The sequence below is a fragment of the Schistocerca serialis genome, chromosome 10 (genome assembly GCF_023864345.2).
Source record: "Schistocerca serialis cubense isolate TAMUIC-IGC-003099 chromosome 10, iqSchSeri2.2, whole genome shotgun sequence".
NCBI lineage: Eukaryota > Metazoa > Arthropoda > Insecta > Orthoptera > Acrididae > Schistocerca > Schistocerca serialis.
Genome location: NC_064647.1, coordinates 169558628 through 169580918, shown reverse-complemented (window position 1 = coordinate 169580918; position 22291 = coordinate 169558628). Strand labels below are relative to the sequence as shown.

Sequence of the window (22291 nt, the reverse complement as noted above, 5' to 3'; positions counted from 1 at the left end):
TGAGACCAGGCGAGATGCCACGTAGACCTCTCACAGGAATGAATCCAACAAATGAACGGGTGCTAACTACTGTATGTTACAACAAAAGAATTCAAGAGTCTAAACTTCCAAAACGGAACGGAAGAATCATAACACGTGGTACTTGTGTAGAACAAATATGTGGCTCGTAGGTCTGGATGTGGCTTCCTTACATCTCGCTTTTGCAAACGGACGTTACACCACGACACACACACAAATAGGAATACAGCGAACAGAAACGTCAATATCCAGACGCACATTTAATAATTTTGTGAAAAAAAATTGTGGGGCACGCGAGAAATTTGAGCGTGGACCTCCACTTTCGCATTACAACACCGTGACCACGTTACTACGACGCTACGGGTATTCAAATTTGCACGATGTTTTATATCTTGTGCTTGATCCGTTCACTATTTCCCTTTTGCTTATTTTTTCACAATGGCAGACACCTTCTTCCTGTTTTCATACTTGATTTGTGTTATGTTTTTGACGGGCCATCCATTAAATCTGAGGGGGTGCGATGGGGAGTTACCTTTATTAGTGTAAAATGCAGTTGTAATTTTACCATTAATGTAACGTCCTTATATCTCATAGACTGACAAGAAACTCTCATGTGGTAACCTTCTATGGACAAGGGTAGATAAATGAAGACAATAAAAATGAAATAAATGTAAACAATAATTGGGCGCAAAATTAAGAAGCTGCGACGCTAACTATTGAGCCACCATTTGGTCTGAGTGTACCGCCTACTAAACGGCAAAGTGCTTCGAAAATATCTCGAAAATCTTAACCGTTGTTTTCTCGGAAATGGTCAAGTATCCACACATAACCCGCTTGTTTTGACTCCTCTTCCACTGAGTGAAGTTCCTAGGAATCACAGTGATGACACTTTCCATATTCTGTTATGGTGGTCACACATACATGGGTGCATTTACTTATCATAGCATATCGATGTTACAGGGTGTGTTCATAGGAGAACATCTAGAACAACATGAGGAGTACTACACAGATAATAAATCTAACAAAAGATGAACCAAAAATAAATAGTTTGGAAACTTCGAAATTTTTAGGTGTCCATACTGATGCGAATTTAGACTGAAAAAAAATCGTTTTGGAACTCCTAAAAAAATCTAGTTCAGCCAAATGTGAGCTTCAAATTGTTAAAAACGTTTGGGAGGAGCATATCAGTAAGTTGACGAATTTTGAATGTTTTCATTCAATAATGTGATATGGATAATGTTATGAGGTATCTCATCTTTAAGAAAGGAAGTCTTCATTTCTCAAAAACGTGCTGTGAGAATGATTTCTCATGCTCACCCTCCATCTGTTTAAGGCAGGTGCTTCCTAGGAAGGAAGGTGATGGCACTAGCCAAGTTCTTCTCGTCAGTAATACTTTTAAGACATTATTCACCATTTTTTCCTGTTGCTCTACGTTTGTTTTGGTTCATTACAATACTAATGTCATCTGCAAAAGAGGTAATTTCAGTTGTTGTGTATTAGATGTGTCGTAGTTTACATATAATAGAAACAATAATGGACCTGAAATTGAGCCTTGTGGAACCCTAAAAGTGAATTGTTACGTTGGTTAAGGGGATATGATATGTCAGATTCGTTGAAATCTGATATTTTCTGTTTTCTACTCCATAATGTACTTTGGACTTTCCTAAACACTTTGATGTATAATACATTAAAATCAGACAATTGTGAGACCTTCGAATAATATTTTGAATGTTGAATGGAACTGTGAAATTTCGCAGCTATGCACATACTTCCACAATTAAGCAGTCATATCTTGGGAACAGTCTAGAAGGCTGTGAATTGCTTTGTTTTGTGCCTACTGCTACGTCTCAGAAGTTGGCATTATGAATAAACAAATCAGTCCTTTGTTTCTGATATTTGTTTTCGTTGAAAGTAGTGTGACTGTCGGCTATTTTTGTAGTAAGCTAACTTCTATTGCTTTTTATTCGTAAATAAAATGACTAAGCGTAGAAGTAACTTAAAGAAACGCAGATTTGCGGATAACAGATATGTGACATTTGCATTTTCTTCTGAAGTACTTGAAAACACAGGCACTAGCAGTGAAGAAAACCACGATGTCTCTGAAGTGACCACGCCCCCTACTGCATCGAAAAGGAAAGTGACAGTGGTAAAAGTAATGATATTATGGTTATCAGACCTATTTACAGACATCTGGCACATCCTGAGCTGGGAAGACCCAGAATGTGAATGAGTCCTTCAATAACGTTGTGTTGTGCCGTGTGCCTAAAAATGTATTTGTTGGCATTATGACTCTAACGTTAGCAGTGTCTGACGCTGTAATAACTTTTAATGGTGGGAACTATGAAAGACTTAAGGTTCTGGAGAAGTTAGGGGTAACATTTGGACCGAACACAGCTGAAGGACTGTGGGAACTGGATGAGCTTCATTAACGTGAAGTAGAGTTAGCTGCTCAGCAAATGACAAAACGAGCAAGAAAGAAAAGGAGGACGAAAGTACTGGGTTGTTGTGAAACTGAAGAAAACAGACTATGGGGCAGGACAATTCTAGTGCATAGCCGGCCGGAGTGGCCGAGCGGTTCTAGGCGCTACTGTCTGGAACCGCGCGACCGCTACAGTCGCAGGTTCGAATCCTGCCTCGGACATGGATGTGTGTAATGCCCTTAGTTTAGTTCGGTTTAAGTAGTTCTAAGTTCTAGGGGATTGATGACCTCAGCAGTTGAGTCCCATAGTGCTCAGAGCCAATTCTAGTGCGTAAAAGATGCAGAAATGTAAGTCTGTATACGAATCTGTAATAAACGACCTGCTTTCTAAAAAAGTACTAATGACAGAGACATGAAACTTTCGCAGAATGCGAAGTGGGAGATTCAACACACATGGAAGTAGAATAATTAAAATATCGTGCGTTGTTTTGTTTTTATGTTCATTTATTTACAAAATTCTGTCAAAAAATTGAGTGTTCGGAAAAAAGATAACATGCCCCACAATACAATTTGAGAAGTAATTCTAGTTCAGTGTATCTAGAAAAAGCACCCAATAATTTTGGAAACTCGTTAGTCAGTGTCTTATTAGTTTTCACGATAATGGGTCACAAAATTCGATAATTTGGCGGCATAGGACGTACAATGTCCCCTTATAACGTTAAGCTGAACTTTCTGTAGACTGATTAGGTGACGGGCCCAGCCCCAGATATGGTAAACTGATACTGTGGACAGTCAAGCACAGCGTAATCTGGGTTTACTTTGGGCCCCACGCCGTGTTGCTCTCCGCCGGTGGCCCTGGGTGGTGTAGAGTGTAGAGTGTTGTACCTGTGCGGTGTGCCTACAGCCGGTGTACCGCGACGACGAGCTGTCGTGCGCTCGCGCCCTGCGGACGCGCAGCAGCTCTGAGCCGTGCCTGCACACCGCCGGCAGCAGCCCGGGCCTGCGCCGGCGCGCCAACTCCGACTTCCTGGGCGGCGTGGGCTCCGGCGGCGGCCGCGGCCGCCTGCCCAGGGTGATGTCCGAGACCGACCTGGGCCGCATCGACCGCGCCGCCACGTTCGCCACGGCCGGGGCGGCCATCCGACCCGCGGAGCTGCTGGCCCGCGTCGTGGGGGCGCTCAGCAACGCCGCCGCCGGTGAGTCCGTCGACCGGGGGTCCGCGCAGCCCCAAAAGATCCACCCCCAGAAGGGCCGGCTGAAACAGTGCTGACCACTGGCACAGAAACGCCACCTTCAGACCAGTCTATGCACATTCATTTGGCATATAACTGGGTGGTTATAATTAAACTTTCCCTATTTAACACAATACAACACGGAAACTAATTACTGTATGAGTACCTAACTGGGTGCCGGCTTCCAAACAATAGTATGAAATGCTGGTGTGGCCCTCAACTAACAAGGGAACCTCCCCGTCGCACCCCTCTCAGATTTAGTTATAAGTTGGCACAGTGAATAGGTCTTGAAAAACGGAACACAGATCAATCGAGAAAACAGGAACAAGTTGTGTGGAACTATGAAAAAAATAAGCAAAATTTACAAACTGAGTAGTCCATCCGCAAGATAGGCAACATCAAGGATACTGTGAGCTCCGGAGCGCCGTGGCCCCGTGGTAAGCGTGAGCAGCTGCAGAACGATTGGTCCTTGGTTCAAGTCTTCCCTCGAGTGATAAGTTTTTTATTTTCAGACAATTATCAAAGTTCAGGCACTCGCACATAATCAACTTCGCTCTCCAAAACTCCAGGACATGTTCAGATTTGCTTGGACATATGCAGGACTTGACGGTCTACACACGGAAAAATTTGAAAACGTTAAAAACATGTGTTTTGACAGAGCACAGGGAAAACAGTGTGACTTTGACAGAGCACAGGGAAACCTGTGCGACTGTGAAACTGTTGCATTCATTTGTTGCAGTTTATGTGACAATCTCTTATGTTTTCATTACTTTTTTGGGAGTGATTATCACATCCACAAGAAAACCTAGGCCAGCCGGTGTGGCCGTGCGGTTCTAGGCGCTTCAGTCTGGAACCGCGTGACCGCTACGGTCGCAGGTTCGAATCCTGCCTCGGGCATGGATGTGTGTGCTGTCCTTAGGTTAGTTAGGTTTAAGTAGTTCTAAGTTCTAGGGGACTAATGACGTCAGATGTTAAGTTCCATAGTGCTCAGAGCCAGCCAAGAAAACCTAAATCGGGCAAGGTAGAAGAATATTTTTACCCATTCGCCAAGTGTACAAGTTAAGTGGGTCAACAACATATTCCTGTCATGTGACGCACATGCCGTCACCAGTGTCATATAGAATATATCAGACGTGTTTTCCTGTCGAGGAATCGTTTGACCTATGACCTTGCGATCAAACGTTTTCGTTTCTCATTGGAGGGGCACGTCCTTTCGTCTACTAATCGCACGGTTTTGCGGTACGGTAGCGAAATACAGACACTAAACTTATTACAGTGAACAGAGACGTCAATGAACGAGCGGACAAATCATAACTTTGCAAAGATAAAGAAAAGGACTTGAACCAAGGACCTCTCGTTCCGCAGCTGCTCACGCTGACCACGGCGCTCCGTAGCTCACAGTATCCTTGATGTTGCCTATGTTGTGCATGGACTACTCAGTTTGTATATTTTGCTTATTTTTTTCATAGTTCCACACAACTTCTTCCAGTTTTCTCGATTGATCTGTGTTCAGTTTTTCAAGGCCTATCCACTGTGCCAACTTATAACTAAATCTGGGGGGGTGGGGGGGGGGTGCGATGGGGAGGTTCCCTTGTAAGTACCCTCCGACTCAACGTTGCAATATTAAAAGTTTTGGCTGGTTTCGTTGTCTAGGGGCTGGGATACATAGTTGCAACACTACAGGCCAAATACTCCTGAGTTTACAGTATACGATAAGAATACACACATGAATCGAATAATCGAAGGCTTCTATCACTCGGCAATGGCGAATTATGAAAGTAACATATAAAATTATAGACGAAAGATTGCAATTAAATAAATTCCTCAGGTACTTCTCCGCGACCACGCGCAAACTGCTCCACCGTCCAAGTCTTTCCGCCGCGCCGTCGCGTCCAGCACTCTCCGTGTCCAGTGCCGTATCCTCCAGAACTGCCCAGTGTCCTCCTCTCCCGAACTCGCTTCCATCCACTCTCCCGACTGTCTACAGCGCTCGCGCCATGTCTTCAAACCAACGCACACTCACAAACATATTTAAACACATACGAAATACTGGAGTTACATTTAAATAACTTGAAATTAAATTAATATTGCTACGACTGGACCATAGACACGCTCTAACACACATTATTAGATGCAAAAACAAATTAAATAAACATACCGGGTGATCAGAAAGTCAGTATAAATATGAAAACTGTATAAATCACGGAATAATGTATATAGAGAGGTACAAATTGACACACTTGCTTGAAATGACATGGGGTTTTATTAGAACCCAAAAAAATACAAACGTTCAAAAAATGTACGACAGATTGCGCTTTATCTGATCAGAATAGCAATAATTAGCACAACAAAGTAGGACAAAGCACAGATGATGTCCTTTACAGGAAATGCTCAATATGTCCACCATCATTCCTCAACAATAACTGTAGTCGAGGAATAATGTTGTGAACAGCACTGTAAAGCATGTCCGGAGTTATGGTGAGCCATTGGCGTCGGATGTTGTCTTTCAGCATTCCTAGAGATGTCGGTCGATCACGATACACTTGCGCCTTCAGGTAACCCCAAAGCCAATAATCGCACGGACTGAGGTCTAGGGACCTGGGAGGCCAAGCATGCCGAAAGTGGCGGCTGAGCACACGATCATCGCCAAACGACGCGCGCAACAGATCTTTCATGTGTCTAGTAATACTTTGTTGTTTTTTTTCTAATAAAACCCCATGTCATTCCAAGCATGTTTGTCCATTTTTACCTCTCTATCTACAGTATTCCATGGTTTATTAAATTTTCAAATTTATACTGACTTTTTGATCACCAGGTATATCAAAGGAATAGCAACAAGAGGTAGGCCAGTAGCGTAAGGTCTCTGTGCTTTCTAAAACACAGTAAATATTTAACCAATTTCTTCATGAATAGTATATATCGGACATAAACAAAGACATAGATGAATAAATATATTTATAAGCATGCTGCTACCGTTTTTTCGTGTAACTGTGGAGTACCTATGGCCTGGTGCGATCGATAGTAATCGGCCACTTTCACCTCCAATAACTCATGTACTATTCAAGTTACGTGCCTGTAATTCATACCAATTTAGGTTTACACTAATAGCTTTCTAACGACACGTAGATCGACGAAATCGGATGGCCCGTATAGATTTTGGAAATTCGTAGCTGGGCGTTACTTGTATAATTTACAGTCAGATACTAAACTTCAAACTAATAAAGATATTGCAGATCTGATTACACCATCAGAATTGTCGTGCAGATAATAGTAATGTACATGTTTCTTTTTGAGGTATCATGATTCATCTGGCTACTACTAATTTCTATACGAACTGTGAAATGTCTGCCATTAAGGTTTCACTAAGTCCGCCATCTTTGGCCCTCCCGGCGCACAGCGTCACCAAGGAATTCCCAGCCATGTGCTCGATGGACCACGTGGTCCGGCCGTTGTGCGGCACCATGTGCTTGCTAAGGAGCCGCGCCTTGCCAAACGGCCCGAGCAGTGGCCGCCAACTCTCAACTTAGAATATTTTCGGGGCGCCACGACTCGCCCGTTACCTCATATGCAGTGTGCTGCTATGGTACATCATACCATTACATGCCGGTACCACTGCTGCTGCAAAATGGGCTCAATATGCCACACAGAAGAGTCTGAAAACGCAGGATTGCATTCTACACGGCAGAACGAAGCAGGTCCATAGGTAAGCTGGCTACCTCTCTTTATATACTGCGCTTCAGATCAGCTCATGTGTGAATGTTTGCCTGGAAAACCGTGTCCTTCAGGTAGACCCTCAACCAGAAATCACAGGGAGTAACATCAGGTGATCGTGCAGGCCAAGCATTTGGAAACGATCGGCTGACGATTCGATCGCTCCCAAATGTGTTCCGGAGAGGCAGGTCAACTTAATGAGCGTTGCGCGGTGGGCCCCGTCTTACATGAAAACTGTTCAGTTCAATGCATCTTTTACCTGTAGGGCGGGTATGACGTGCTGACGAAGCATATCGCGGTAACGCTGGCCAGTCACACTGCACTCCCATGGTCCTTGAGCGCCAACTGGTTCAAAACAAGAATAGGCCAATGTTGAGTGTAGCCCTGAAGTCGCACTGCATGGTGACTCGTTCACCATACAGAGGAACTTCATGCACAATGAATGGAGATGAATATCCCCACACTCGCCAATTCTGTGTGTACACCTCACTTGTCAGAGGAAAATAAGCTTCACCTGTCCATAGGATGGTCGACAGCCAGCCCTCATCAACTTCAACCCTTGCGACAAAGTGGAGAGCGGAGTCAACACGTCGTTGTGCCTCTTGTGGTTCAAGCTGCTGTACAATACGGATCTTGTACAGATATCATTTGAGAACAGTGCAAAGCACCTTCCATACAGTGAACCACGGGATGTTCAACTGTCGTGACACAGCACGCCCACTGCCTGACGATCGGGAATTCCGCGCAACGTTCTCTGCCATAGCAACAGCGATTTCATCACCGCCTGTGGTGCAAGTGGTCGTCAGCCTCTTCGTGGACCGACACCCAGTTCTCCAGTTAATTCGAACTTCTTCACCATGCTCCGCACAGTAGGTGGAGAAAGATGACCCTTCCGTAATCATTTCATCCGGCGATATTCTCGAAGTGCAGCTGCAGCAATACTGTTGTTTTGGTAATATAATTTCTCCAACAATGTCCTGCTGCTTTTGTCCAAGCTCATGTTTACATGTCAACAAGTGCACTCCGACTGGTCAGGTGCGCCAGACTATGAATGACGATGACTGATCACGGCACCTGGTGGCCATTGTTGGAAATCGATCGTGGCGCTGTTATACATGGAAGTCGTGCACCCCGTACTCTGGACATTAATGCTACCAATTTTGGTCCTCGTACAGTAATTAGTTTCCATGTTATAAGGTGTTAAACAGGGAAAGTTTAATTATAACCACCCAGTATAACAGTCTCATTCGTAGATTTTCAAATATACAATTCCCATGAACACATTTACCCTGTAACGTTGATACACTATGATAAGTAAATGTGACCGTGTAAATATGAACATCGTAACAGATAGTCTGTATGTTGCATCTAATAGCAACTTACGCATTTTGACAGGAACAATGCACATAAAAGTCACGACTAACGACTTAAATATACGTACAGACTCTAGTGTGAAACAAGCTACAGTCAAATTCCAGACACACACTGCTTCTGTCGAACAGTAACTTTTGAGAAGCACGCCATACAGATAAATAAAGTGTATGCCTTACTTAACTTTCTGAATATGTTACAGTATGTAACACACATTACTTAAAAGACAAATAGTTTGTGGAATAATTGTCCGTGAAATCGGCAGACCCAAAGCCTTCCATCTGACTGTTACAAGGTATAACGAGATTCATCTCTCCAACTCAGCTGGACTGAGTGAGGTGGCGTAGTGGTTAGCATAGTCTACTCGCATTCAGGATAAAGACGGTTAACACCTGGCTCCAGCCATCCATATTTAGGTTCCCTGTGATTTCCGTAAATTGCTCCAGGCAAATGCTGGCATGGTTCCTTAGAAAGGACATAGCCAGTTTCCTTCCCCATCCTTCCCTTATCCGAGCCTGGGCTCCATCCCTAATGACCTCAATGACATTAACCTCTCCTCCAAATCAGTCGCTCTGTATCGTCAATGAAAGATGATATCCCACTGCTATCTGGGGTGTCTCCAGAAACACCTTCACTGGTCGTCAGGGCTCCTCCTATCAAGGTGGACATCACTAGACAGTTCTACACTAATTCGAAATAAAGTTGCTGAATGCGAGTAACTTGGCCTCAGTTGCTAGGTACGGATGTACAACCTGTTGGAGACATGTGTAAATTTGTGCCTGATCGGAACTCAAGCACAGATTTCTCATTTTTTGCGTGTGGTCATCTTAAGCATTAGGCGAATCAGACAGAAGGAGACAATAAGGAAACGAGGCCTATGATATCTTTTACCTGCCCCGGAATGTAACATTTACTTGCATGTCTGGATGAGCAAACATTGATGACGATATACAGCCACCCAAAATGAATCTAGGAGGCTATGGTATAGGGATGTAGACAGTATGATATATGGAAGTTTGGGTCAGTCTGGGAGGTGTGCATGGATAGCCTAATGGTTTAGATGATTGCGTTCGAGCCGGCCGGTGTGGCCGTGCGGTTCTAGGTGCTTCAGTCTGGAACCGCGTGACCGGTACGGTCGCAGGTTCGAATCCTGCCTCGGGCATGGATGTGTGTGGTGTTCTTAGGTTAGTTAGGTATAATTAGTTCTAAGTTCTAGGCGACTGATGACCTCAGAAGTTAAGTCGCATAGTGCTGAGCCATTTGAACCATTTGATAGCGTTCGAGTCTTGGTCCTGCACAAATTTTCATATGCCACTAGCAGGTATTAGATCTATTGCCAAACACATCTGAGGCTAAGCTATTCGCATTCAGCAAATTTATTTCAAATTAATTTCGGATCGCTCTATATCATTATCAGTGTCTGCTCATCCAGACATGCAAGTAAATAATTCTACTCCAGTGAATGAGATTACAGCCGAAAGACGTGTTTGGAGATGGCCCAGTCAGTGGTGGGATACCAACCTGACTGTTGCTCGTCATACGGCCCAACAGCAAGGAATGATGGTGTGGGGTCCGACTTCTTTTCATAACAGCGTCTCTATGGTTCTCATCCATGGCATCCTTAGAGCACAGGGGTACGTCAGCGATATTCTACAGCCCGCTTTATTGGCCTTCATGGCAAGCTAGCCAGGGCTTACATTTCAGGAAGCAAATGCCCGCTCACACTTGGTCAGTAATCCTAGTACTTCTCTTTGTACGAGGCGTGTTTTTTAAGTAAGTACCGTTTTGAAATTAAAAAAAGACGTGCTAAGATATCTTAATAATTTTATTTTTACATGAAAGCCTGTACCTTAATCTACTTTTCTACATACTTTCCGTCAATATTGAGGCACTTGTCATAACATTGTACCAATTTTTGAATACCCTCCTCATTTAAGTCTGCCGCCTGACTTGTTAATCACTGCATCACCACTGTTTTGACTTCGTCATAGTCCTGAAGATGCTGACCGCGCAGGTGTTTCTTCAAGTGCAGGAACACACAGCAGTCACCGGGCGCAAGATCGGGGCTCTACGGAGGATGATCGAGAGTTTTCATCGAAAAGATGTGATCAGATCTTTGCTCTGATTCGCCACATGCGGACGGGCATTGTCTTGCAGCAAAGCGGTGCCCTTGCTCAACTTCCATGGTCTGTTGCTTTGATTCTGGTGTGACGTAGGCCACCCATGTTTCATCGCCCGTAACAATTTGGCTTAAGAAATCATCACCGTCGTTGTGGTACCGCTCAAGGAAAGTCAATGCACTGTCTAAACGTTTGGTTTTCGTGCACATCCGTCAACATTTTCGGTGCCCAACGTGCGCGCATTTTTCGGTAATTCAAGTGCTCGATCACAATGCCATACAAAACACTACGAGAAACATTAGGAAAGTAATCCAGCAAGGAGGAAATCGCAAAGCGTCTGTTTTCTCTCACCTTATTGTCCACTTCCTGCACAAAACTTTCATTAACGACCAAAGGACGCCCACTCCGTTGTTCATCATGCACATTTGTGCGGCCATCTTTAAATGCTCTCACCCACTTCCTTACCTTCCCATCACTCATAATGTTTTCTCCGTAAACTGCACACATCTCACGATGAATATCGATCGCTTTTAGGCCTTTAGCACCAAGAAATCTTATAACAACCCGTACTTCACAGTCGGCGGGACTCATGATTATTGGAGGCACCTTAAACACTCAGTACACAACGTAAACAAAGAAGAATCAGACTGTAATGGCGTCAATGCGTAGATTAAAGTACAGGCTTTCATGTAAAAATAAAATTATTGAGATATCTTAGCATGTTTTTTATTTCAAAATGGTACTTACTTAAAAAACCACGCCTCGTACTTGCTAAACCCTCTCTTGGCCAGCAAGGTCGCTGGATCTCTGCCCAATTGAGAAAGTTTGGAGCATAATGGGCAGGGCTCTCCAACTACAGCGAGATTTTGACAATCTAACCTGTCAATTGGACACAATTTGCCACGATATTCCTCAGGATGAGTGTAGCGTTATTGACTTGATGAATTTGTAAAGCTCTTTCTCTTAAATAAATCATCCAATTTTTTGGAATTGTAATCGTTTTTTCAGTGTATTTTGGTTCTGATCAGTGCTTCACAAAGATTTTAGCATCTCAGCCATTCTACGAACCCTCACAACTGTTGTAACGCCCAGTAATGTTGCGACGGCTCTCTCGTTGTTGGCCAAGCGGAATTCGCCAAGCGGTCTTAGGCGCTGCAGTCATGGACTGTACGGCTGGTCCCGGCGGAGGTTCGAGTCCTCCCTCGGGCATGGGTGTGTGTTTGTCCTTAGGATAATTTCGTTTAAGTAGTGTGTAAGCTTAGGGACTGATGACCTTAGCAGTTAAATCCCTTAAGATTTTATACACATTTGAACACATTTTGAGCACATTTCTCGTTGTTGTCTCAGCGTCTTCGCACCACCTGGACACGCCGGAGAGCGACACGGACTCGGACGCGACGCAGCCGGCGGACAGGGAGGCGACCGGCAGCGGCGGCGTCCACGGCTTCAGCGACGAAGACATCCTGGCCTCGGAGCGCGGCTGGCGCGGCTCCGGCTGGACCGTCGGCGGCTTCAGCATCGGCGGGTGAGTCCCCCTCTACAGCCGTACGCTAGCTCTACACACCAGTCCACAGTTCTCCTTCAGCATCGGCGGGTGAGTCCCCCTCTACAGCCGTACGCTAGCTCTACACACCAGTCCACAGTTCTCCTTCAGCATCGGCGGGTGAGTCCCCCTCTACAGCCGTACGCTAGCTCTACACACCAGTCCACAGTTCTCCTTCAGCATCGGCGGGTGAGTCCCCCTCTACAGCCGTACGCTAGCTCTACACACCAGTCCACAGTTCTCCTTCAGCATCGGCGGGTGAGTCCCCCTCTACAGCCGTACGCTAGCTCTACACACCAGTCCACAGTTCTCCTTCAGCATCGGCGGGTGAGTCCCCCTCTACAGCCGTACGCTAGCTCTACACACCAGTCCAGAGTTCTCCTTCAGCATCGGCGGGTGAGTCCCCCTCTACAGCCGTACGCTAGCTCTACACACCAGTCCAGAATCCTCCTGGTGCAGCTCACCGCACATGAAATTACACTACTGGCCATTAAAATTGCTACACCAAGAAGAAATGCAGATGGTAAATGGGTATTCATTGGACAAGTATATTATACCAGAACTGACATGTCATTACATTTTCAAGCAATTTGGGTGCATAGATCCTGAGAAATCAGTACCCAGAACAACCACCTCTGGCCGTAATAGCGGCCTCGATACGCCTGGGCATTGAGTCAAACAGAGCTTGGATGGCGCGTACAGTTACAGCTGCCCAAGCAGCTCCAACACGATATCACAGTTCACCACCAGTAGTGACTGGCGTATTGTGACGAGCCAGTTGCTCGGCCACCATTGACATGACGTTTTCAGTTGATGAGAGATCTGGAGAATGTGTTGGCCAGAGTAGCAGTCGAGCATTTTCTGTGTCCAGAAAGGCCCGTGCACGACCTGCAACATGCGGTCGTGCATTATCCTGCTGAAATGTAGGGTTTCGCAGGGATCGAATGAAGGGTAGAGCCACGGGTCGTAACACAGCTGAAATATAACGTCCACTGTTCAAAGTGCCGTCAATGCGAACAAGAGGTGACCGAGACGTGTAACCAATGGCACCTCATATCATCACGCCTGGTGATACGCCAGTATGGCGATGACGAATACACGCTTCCAATGTGCGTTCACTGCGCTGTCGCCAAATATGGATGCGACCATCATGATGCTGTAAACAGAACCTGGATTCATCCGAAAAAATTACGTTTTGCCATTCGTGCACCCAGGTTCGTCGTTGAGTACACCATCGTAGGCGATCCTGTCTGTGGTGCAGCGTCAAAAGTAACCGCAGCCATGGTCTCCCAGATGATAGTCCATGCTGGAGCAAACGTCGTCGAACTGTTCGTGCAGATGGTTGTTGTCTTGCAAACGTCCCCATCTGTTGACTCCGGGATCGAGACGTGGCTGCACGATCCGTTACAGCCATGCGGATAAGATGCCTATCATCTCGACTGCTAGTGATACGAGGCCGTTGGGATCCAGCACGGCGTTCCGTATTACCCTCCTGAACCCACCGATTCCATATTCTGTTAACAGTCATTGGATCTCGACCAACGCGAGCAGCAATGTCGCGATACGATAAACCGCAATCGCGATAGGCTACAATCCGACCTTTATCAAAGGCGGAAACTTGGTGGTACGCATTTCTCCTCCTTACACGAGGCTTCACAACAACGTTTCACCAGGCGACGCCGGTCATCTGTGTATGAGAAATCGGCTGGAAACTTTCCTCATGTCAGCACATTGTAGGTGTCACCACCGGCGCCAACCTTGTGTGAATGATCTGAAAAGCTAATCATTTGCATATCACAGCATCTTCTTCCTGTCTGTTAAATTTCGCGTCTGTAGTAATTTTAATGGCCAGTAGTGTAGATGCATGGTACATTCAATTTTGAAAATCATTAGGGAATTCAGTATTCCGAAACCCACAATATAACACTAATAAGAAACTTCTCACCATGGACAATGCAGCGGCCGATGGACTTCGCGTAACGACCGAGAGTATCGGCACATGCTTAGAGTTATCAGTTCTAACAGACCAGCACAACTGCGTGAAATAACCGCGGAAATCAACGTGGGAGGTACGGCGAACGTAGCCTTTAGAATTGTGCGGCGAAATTTGGCGTTCATGGGCTGTGGTACCAGACGACCGACGCGTGAACCTTTGCTAACAGCATGACGTCGGCTGTGGCGCCTGTCCTGGTCTCGTAACCACATCAGTTGCACCCTACACGACTGTAAAACAGCGGTCTGCTCAGGTGGGTTCCGATTTCATTTGGTAAGAGTTGTTGATAGGATTCGAGTGTGGTGCAGAGCTCACGTAGCCATGGACCCAGGTTGTCAACAAGGCTCTCTGCAATCTGGTGGTGGCTCAGTAATGGTGTACGCCGTATTTACATGGAATTCACTGGATACTCTGGTCCAACTGAAACGATCAATGACTGGAATTGGTCGTGTTCGGCTACTTGGACACCATTGGAAACAAATTTTTATGGATGACAATGCACAATGCCATGGAGACCACTAATTTGATGGTAATTATTCAAATCACACAAGTAGGGTGGGGTAAATGGTATGGATGTTAATTAAAGACGCAACTCTTTCCATCTTATCCTACAATAGATATTCCAATAGCATGTACTGTTAGTTTTAATCTTTGGGCAAGGAGATAAGGATACAGTTGTACCCAGACTTTTATAAAAGTCCAAATATTAAATGTGATAGCACGACTTGGACAATTCTAGAGAATGAGTTGACCACTCACATCGCCCGACATGAATCCCACCCAACGTAATCTAGCGTTCAGTTCGTGCACAAAATCCTGCACTGGCAACATGTGACTGTGCACGGCTATAGAGGCAGCATGGCTGCATATTTCTGCAGGGGATTTCCAACGACTTGTAGAGTCCATGCTACGTGGAGCTGCTACACTACACCAGACAAAAGCAGGCCCGACACGATGTTAGAAGGTATCCCACGACTTTTGTGACCTCAGTGTATTTTAAAATCGGATCAGTCAGTCAGGTCAAAGTTTTGGAAAATGAGAATACACTGTTTTACTACTCAGGATCCATTAGACGTCTCATACAGGGTCACTCCTAAGTAAGGGAGAGTGTTGAACCTTGGCACAGTTTTATCAAACTCTCGCCTCTAACCAGCAAAATACTAGAAATTTAATATGCACTGGTGTGCAAAACTGATGGAGTAAAGTAAGTTTCACGTGATGAGTCTCTAGAAAGTAACGTAGTTCGATGAAACGTCGACCATATATACACTGGGGGAAAAAATCTGCAACACCACGAAGGAGTTGTGTGACAAGGAAAAGTTGGTAGGCGTGGCTCTACATCTGAAAGATGCAAATCAGATTTGCTTCAAATACACGCTGTAAGGGTCGCGACCGTTAGTTAGCTTTGAGATTGAATGTGGTGAGATGTGTCAGTCAACAATGCCTTAAAGATGCCATTATCAACATCAGGCTGGTGGTGAGTTTGAACAAGATCGTGTAGCAGGGCTACGAGTAGCTGACTGTTCCTTGTGTGATCCAGTAGAAAGTCTTGGCAGGAATGTAGCCACTGCACATGACTGCTGGTAGCAGCAGTCGCAAGAATGTACAGCCGAAAGAAGTCTGGACCATATGGCCGTGTGGCTCTACCAGGATCATCATGTTCGGTGTACGTCTCTGGTGCATCATACTGTACCTGTAGCAGTAATTTGACAGCAGTTGGCACCGCAGTGACACAACCAACTGTAACAAATCGGTTATTTCAGGGACAGCTCCGAGCCAGATGCCCTGTAGCGTAGATTTCACTGACTCCAAGCCACCTCTATTTTCCTCTTTAGTTTGTCAAGCAAGACATTATTGGAGAGCAGGATGGAGCTCTGTTGTGTTTTCTGATGAAAGATGGTGGTTCAGTCTGTTGTGCTGCCATTCATGAACAGCATCGCAGAGTGTGATACTCAACAGGATAACGCTGGTCCACATACTGCTGTTGTAATCCCCCATGAACCACGGACCTTGCCGTTGGTGGGGAGGCTCGCGTGCCTCAGCGATACAGATGGCCGTACCGTAGGTGCAACCACAACGGAGGGGTATCTGTTGAGAGGCCAGACAAACGTGTGGTTCCTGAAGAGGGGCAACAGCCTTTTCAGTAGTTGCAGGGGCAAAAGTCTGGATGATTGACTGATCTGGTCTTATAACACTAACCAAAACGGCCTTGCTGTGCTGGTACTGCGAACGGCTGAAAGCAAGGGGAAACTACAGCCGTAATTTTTCCCGAGGGCATGCAGCTTTACTGAATGGTTAAAAGATGATGGCGTCCTCTTGGGTAAAATATTCCGGAGGTAAAATAGTCCCCCATTCGGATCTCCAGGCGGGGACTGCTCAGGAGGACGTCGTTATCAGGAGAAAGAAAACTGGCGTTCTACGGATCGGAACGTGGAATGTCAGATTTCTTAATCGGGAAGGTAGGTTAGAAAATTTAAAAAGGGAAATAGGTTAAAGTTAGATATAGTGGGAATTAGTGAAGTTCGGTGGCAGGAGGAACAAGACTTTTGGTCAGGTGAATACAGGGATATAAATACAAAATCAAATAGGGGTAATGCAGGAGTAGGTTTAATAATAAATTAAAAAAATGTAGTGTGGGTTAGCTACCACCAACAGCATAGTGAACGCATTATTGTGGCCAAGATAGACACGAAGCCCATGCCTACTACTGTAGTACAAGTTTATATGGCAACTAGCTCTGCAGATGATGAAGACATTGATGAAATGTATGATGAGATAAAAGAAGTTATTCAGGTAGTCAAGGGAGACGAAAATTTAATAGTCATGGGTGACTGGAATTCGAGAGAAGGAAACATAGTGGGTGATATGGGTTGGGGGATAGAAATGAAAGAGGAAGCCGTCAGGTAGAATTTTGCACAGAGCATAACTTAATTACAGCTAACACTTGGCTCAAGAATCATAAAAGCAGGTTGTATACATGGAAGAATCCTGGAGATACTAGAAGGTATCTGACAGATTATATAATGGTAAGACAGAGATGTAGGAACCAGGTTTTAAATTGTAAGACATTTCCAGGGGCAGATGTGGACTCTGACCACAATCTATTGGTTATGAACTGTAGATTAAAACTGAAGAAACTGCAGAAAGGTGGGAATTTAAGGAGATGGGACCTGGATAAACTGACTAAACCAGAGGTTGTACTGAGTTTCAGGGAGAGCATAACGGAACAGTTGACAGGAATGGGGGAAAGAAATACAATACAAGAAGAATGGGTAGCTCTGAGGGATGAAGTAGTGAAGGCAGCAGAGGCTCAAGTAGGTAAAAAGACGAGGGCTAGTAGAAATGCTTGGGTAACAGAAGTAATATTGAATTTAATTGATGAAAGGAGAAAATATAAAAACGCAGTAAATGAAGTAGGCAAAAAGGAATACAAACGTCTCAAAAACAAGATCGACAGGAAGTGCAAAATGGCTAAGCAGGGATGGCTAGAGGACAAATGTAAGGATGTAGAGGCTTATCTCACTAGGGGTAAGATAGATACAGCCTACACGAAAATTAAAGAGACCTTTGGAGAGAAGAGAGCCGCTTGTATGAATATCAAGAGCTCAGATGGAAACCCAGTTCTAAGCAAGGAAGGGAAAGCAGAAAGGTGGAAGGAGTATATAGAGGGTCTATACAAGGGCGATGTACTTGAGGACAATATTATGGAAATGGAAGAGGATGTAGATGAAGGTGAAATGGGAGATACGATACTGCGTGAAGAGTTTGACAGAGCACTGAAAGAACTGAGTCGAAACAAGGCCCGGGAGTAGACAACATTCCATTGGAACTACTGACGGCCTTGGGAGAGCCAGTCCTGAAAAAACTCTGCCATCTGGTGAGCAAGATGTATGAGACAGGCGAAATACCCTCAGACGTCAAGAAGAATATAATAATTCCAATCCCAAAGACAGCAGGTGTTGACAGATGTGAAAATTACCGAACTATCAGTATAGTAAGCCACGACTGCAAAATACTATGCGTATTCTTTACAGACGAATGGAAAAACTGGTATAAGCCGACCTCGGCGAAGATCAGTTTGGATTCCGCAGAAATGTTGGAACACGTGAGGCAATACTGACCCTACGGCTTATCATAGAAAATAGATTAAGGAAAGGCAAACCTACATTTCTAGCATTTGTAGACTTAGAGAAAGCTTTTGACAATGTTGACTGGAATACTCTCTTTCAAATTCTGAAGGTGGCAGGGGTAAAATACAGGGAGCGAAAGGCTATTTACAATTTGTACAGAAACAGATGGCAGTTACATGAGTCGAGGAGCATGAAAGGGAAGCAGTGGTTGGGAAGGGAGTGAGACAGGGTTGTAGCCTGTCCCCGATGTTTTTCAATCTGTATATTGAGCAAGCAGTTAAGGAAACAAAAGAAAAATTCGGAGTGGGTATTAAAGTCCATGGAGAAGAAATAAAAACTTTGAGGTTCGCCGATGACATCGTAATTCTGTCAGAGACAACAAAGGACTTGGAAGAGCAATTGAACGGAATGGACAGTGTCTTGAAAGGAGGATATAAGATGAACATCAACAAAAGCAAAACGAGGATAATGGAATGTAGTCGAATTAAGTCGGGTGATGCTGAGGGAATTAGATTAGGAAATGTGACGCTTAAAGTAGTAAAGGAGTTTCGCTATTTGGGAAGCAAAATAACTGATGATGGTCGAAGTAGAGAGGATATAAAATGTAGACTGACAATGGCAAGGAAAGCGTTTCTGAAGAAGAGATATTTGTTAACATCGAGTATAGATTTAAGTGTCAGAAAGTCGTTTCTGAAAGTATTTGTATGGAGTGTAGCCATGTATGGAAGTGAAACATGGACGATAAATAGTTTGGACAAGAAGAGAATAGAAGCTTTCGAAATGTGGTGCTACAGAAGAGCGCTGAAGATTGGATGGGTAGATCTCATAACTAATGAGGAGGTGTTGAATAGAATTGGGGAGAAGAGGAGTTTGTGGCACAACTTGACGAGAAGAAGGGACCGGTTGGTAGGACATATTCTGAGGCATCAAGGGATCTCAAATTTAGCATTGGAGGGCAGCGTGGAGGGTAAAAATCGTAGAGGGAGACCAAGAGATGAATACACTAAGCAGATTCAGAAGGATGTAGGTTGCAGTAGTTACTGGGAGATGAAGAAGCTTGCACAGGATAGAGTAGCATGGAGAACTGTATCAAACCAGTCTTAGGACTGAAGACATCAGTTATTTTGCTCCCCAAATAGCAAAACTCCTTTACTATTTTAAGTGTCTCATTTCCTAATCTAATTCCCTTAGCATCACCCGACTTATCCTCGTTTTGCTTTTGTTGATGTTCATCTTATATCCTCCTTTCAAGAGACTATCCATTCCGTTCAACTTGTCTTCCAAGTCCTTTAATCATCGCAATTTATGATGGTCCCTGGACATTATAAAAGGGGGACATCGGTCTTAATAGGGTATGTGATCTCGCACGGATGGCAGTGCGTGCTCTGCAACGTGCCCACATGCTGGCTACCACCATGATGTAGGGGCATTGCGTCCCTCCACCAGCGCGACTGGCTACTGGTGGATGGTTCCTGGTGTATGTGCACATACTTCAGTACGGCTCTCTAACGCGTCCCACACATGCTCGATGGGGGAACGGGAAGGCCAGTCCATTGCAGTTATTCAAAGAGCTCCTCTCGGTGGGCTGTTCGATGCGGTCGCACATTGTGATCCATAGAAATGAGGGACCGAAACAGCTCTGAAAAGACGCATATGAGGAAGGAGTACAATGTCACAATAACAGTGACCGATGAGTGTATTATGTTCAAAGATAGGTATGCCCATACAGCATTATCCCTCCCCACATCATAACACCTGGGCAAACAAAACGGTGATGTTAGACAGTGTCCCTGAGTGCATTGTGTGTTCCGTATGAGAGTACATCTAGCATCACTACTCAGACTGGATCTGTTCTCATTCCGAGAGAGGACTCTTCACTGGTCCAGTCCCCACGCACTTGGGGTCAACGCAAATTGTGGAACACGATGCACTCATAAGTCACTGTATGTTCAGTTTAATTTTTACAACATGACAGCGCGTTAGAGCTTATTTATTTTCCTATGAAATATTTATGTCTAATAATGCAGTATTCATTTTATGAAGTTAGCAAATGGATGAGGATTAATCAGAAACTACCATTTCGTCCACATCCAGGGGCGTGGCCAAGCCGTCGCCGAAGTTCCGAGCTCGGGCAGCGAGCGAAGCGCGGATCCCGGCGTGGGGCGGCGCGGCCCCCGGGGGCGGCGGCTACAACGCAGAGTGGACGTGGACTGGGGGCGGTGTCCCGCCTTCCAAGTGGGTGCACCAGCTCGTTCGCCAGAAGTCCGCCATGTGAGTCCCAGTCTCTCACAGCACCTAGAAGAAATACACTCTTTTTAATACTCACACTTCCTGATGAGGCTGATGTGACAAAATTCACTGCCGCGCAAGGTAGCCGCGCGGTCTTTCGCCCCTTGCCACGGTTCGCGCGGCTCCCCCCGTCGGAGGTTCGACACCTCCCTCGGGCACATGTGCGTGTGCGTGTGCGTGTGCGTGTGCGTGTGCGTGTGTGTGTGTTATTCGTAGCGTAACTTAGTTTGAGTTAGATTAAGTAGTGTGTAAGCCTAGGGACGAATGACCTCAGCAGTGTGACGCTAAAGGAACTTAGCACCACCAAAATACCCTCTTCCTGTATTATGTGGACATATTGTATTGGTTAAAAACAGTCTTGGTTGCAATTGAAGATTTTTATTTTTCAAAGACTCGTTTCGCCTTATTTAGTCATCTTCAGGTTATCTACATAGAAAACAGAACAAATACATCTTAAATACGCGATCGCGTTGTGCAGACTTGGATAACCTACAACCATGTATAAATGGATCAACTATTGAAAGAGCAAATACCTTAATTTGGTATTTCTTAGAAGAATCCTTTAGTCAGTGTAGCCAAGGGGCATCGTCGAATATATCAGCCCAACATCGCCTTCGTTAAACTTAGTAAAAACTTGAAAAGCAGTTTGTTGCTTCTGTTCTGGAAGTTAACAACGCGGCAATGCATTGGTTATAAAAGTAGCTCTACTCCATAGCAACAGATTGTAACGAACTTGTGCATCCTTTGTTCAGGGATTGTCTGTCGACTTTTCTCTCCGGATCATTGCAGAAATTCATTTAACGACTAGCTGCGCCCATCGGTTAAACAGTTATTTACATAAAAAAAGCCGGAGTATGTATTTTTCCCAACCTTCTACTAGTCCATCTCTCTTTGTCCACCTCCTACAGCCCCTACCATCTGCTCATCTTTTCCTTCCCCATTTCTCTGTCTCTCCACCCCTCCCTCTCTGTCCACCTCCTCTCTCTCTCTATCTCTCTCTCTCTCTCTCTCTCTCTCTCTATTTCCTCATCCCCCTACCGAGCGAAATTTATCAGAGTCAAAAACAGAAAACATAGATGTGCTAGCAGTCTGCATTTCCCGCTGTAAGCGCGAAATCAGTTGAAAAATCACCGTAAGTACAAATCAACCTATTCTTAACGAACCGTTTTTCGCTGTGCGCGATTAGCCGAGCGGTCTGAGGCGCTGCAGTCATGGTCTGTGCGGCTGGTACCGGCGGAGGTTCGAGTCCTCCCTCGGGCATGGGTGTGTGTGTTTGTCCTTAGGCTAATTTAGGTTAAGTAGTGTGTAAGCTTAGGGAATAATGACCTTAGCACTTAAGTCACATAAGATTTCACACACATTTGAAGCAACCGTTTTCGACCTAAAATGTGAATAACTTAATCACAGACCACTGATGATGCTTAACTCAATAAAGCGAAACACGTCTGGTGAAAAAAAAAACACG

General features: G+C 45.0%; 1 protein-coding gene across 1 annotated transcript in view; it reads left to right on the top strand.

The window, feature by feature from the left end:
• Nucleotides 1-22291, top strand: part of LOC126424637 (open rectifier potassium channel protein 1) — a 242601-nt gene that overhangs the window by 166018 nt on the left and 54292 nt on the right. The window contains exons 6-8 of the mRNA XM_050087370.1: nt 3342-3633; nt 12219-12396; nt 20632-20808. Coding sequence (XP_049943327.1) covers nt 3342-3633; nt 12219-12396; nt 20632-20808 — 647 coding nt within the window. The remainder of the gene's footprint in view (nt 1-3341; nt 3634-12218; nt 12397-20631; nt 20809-22291) is intronic.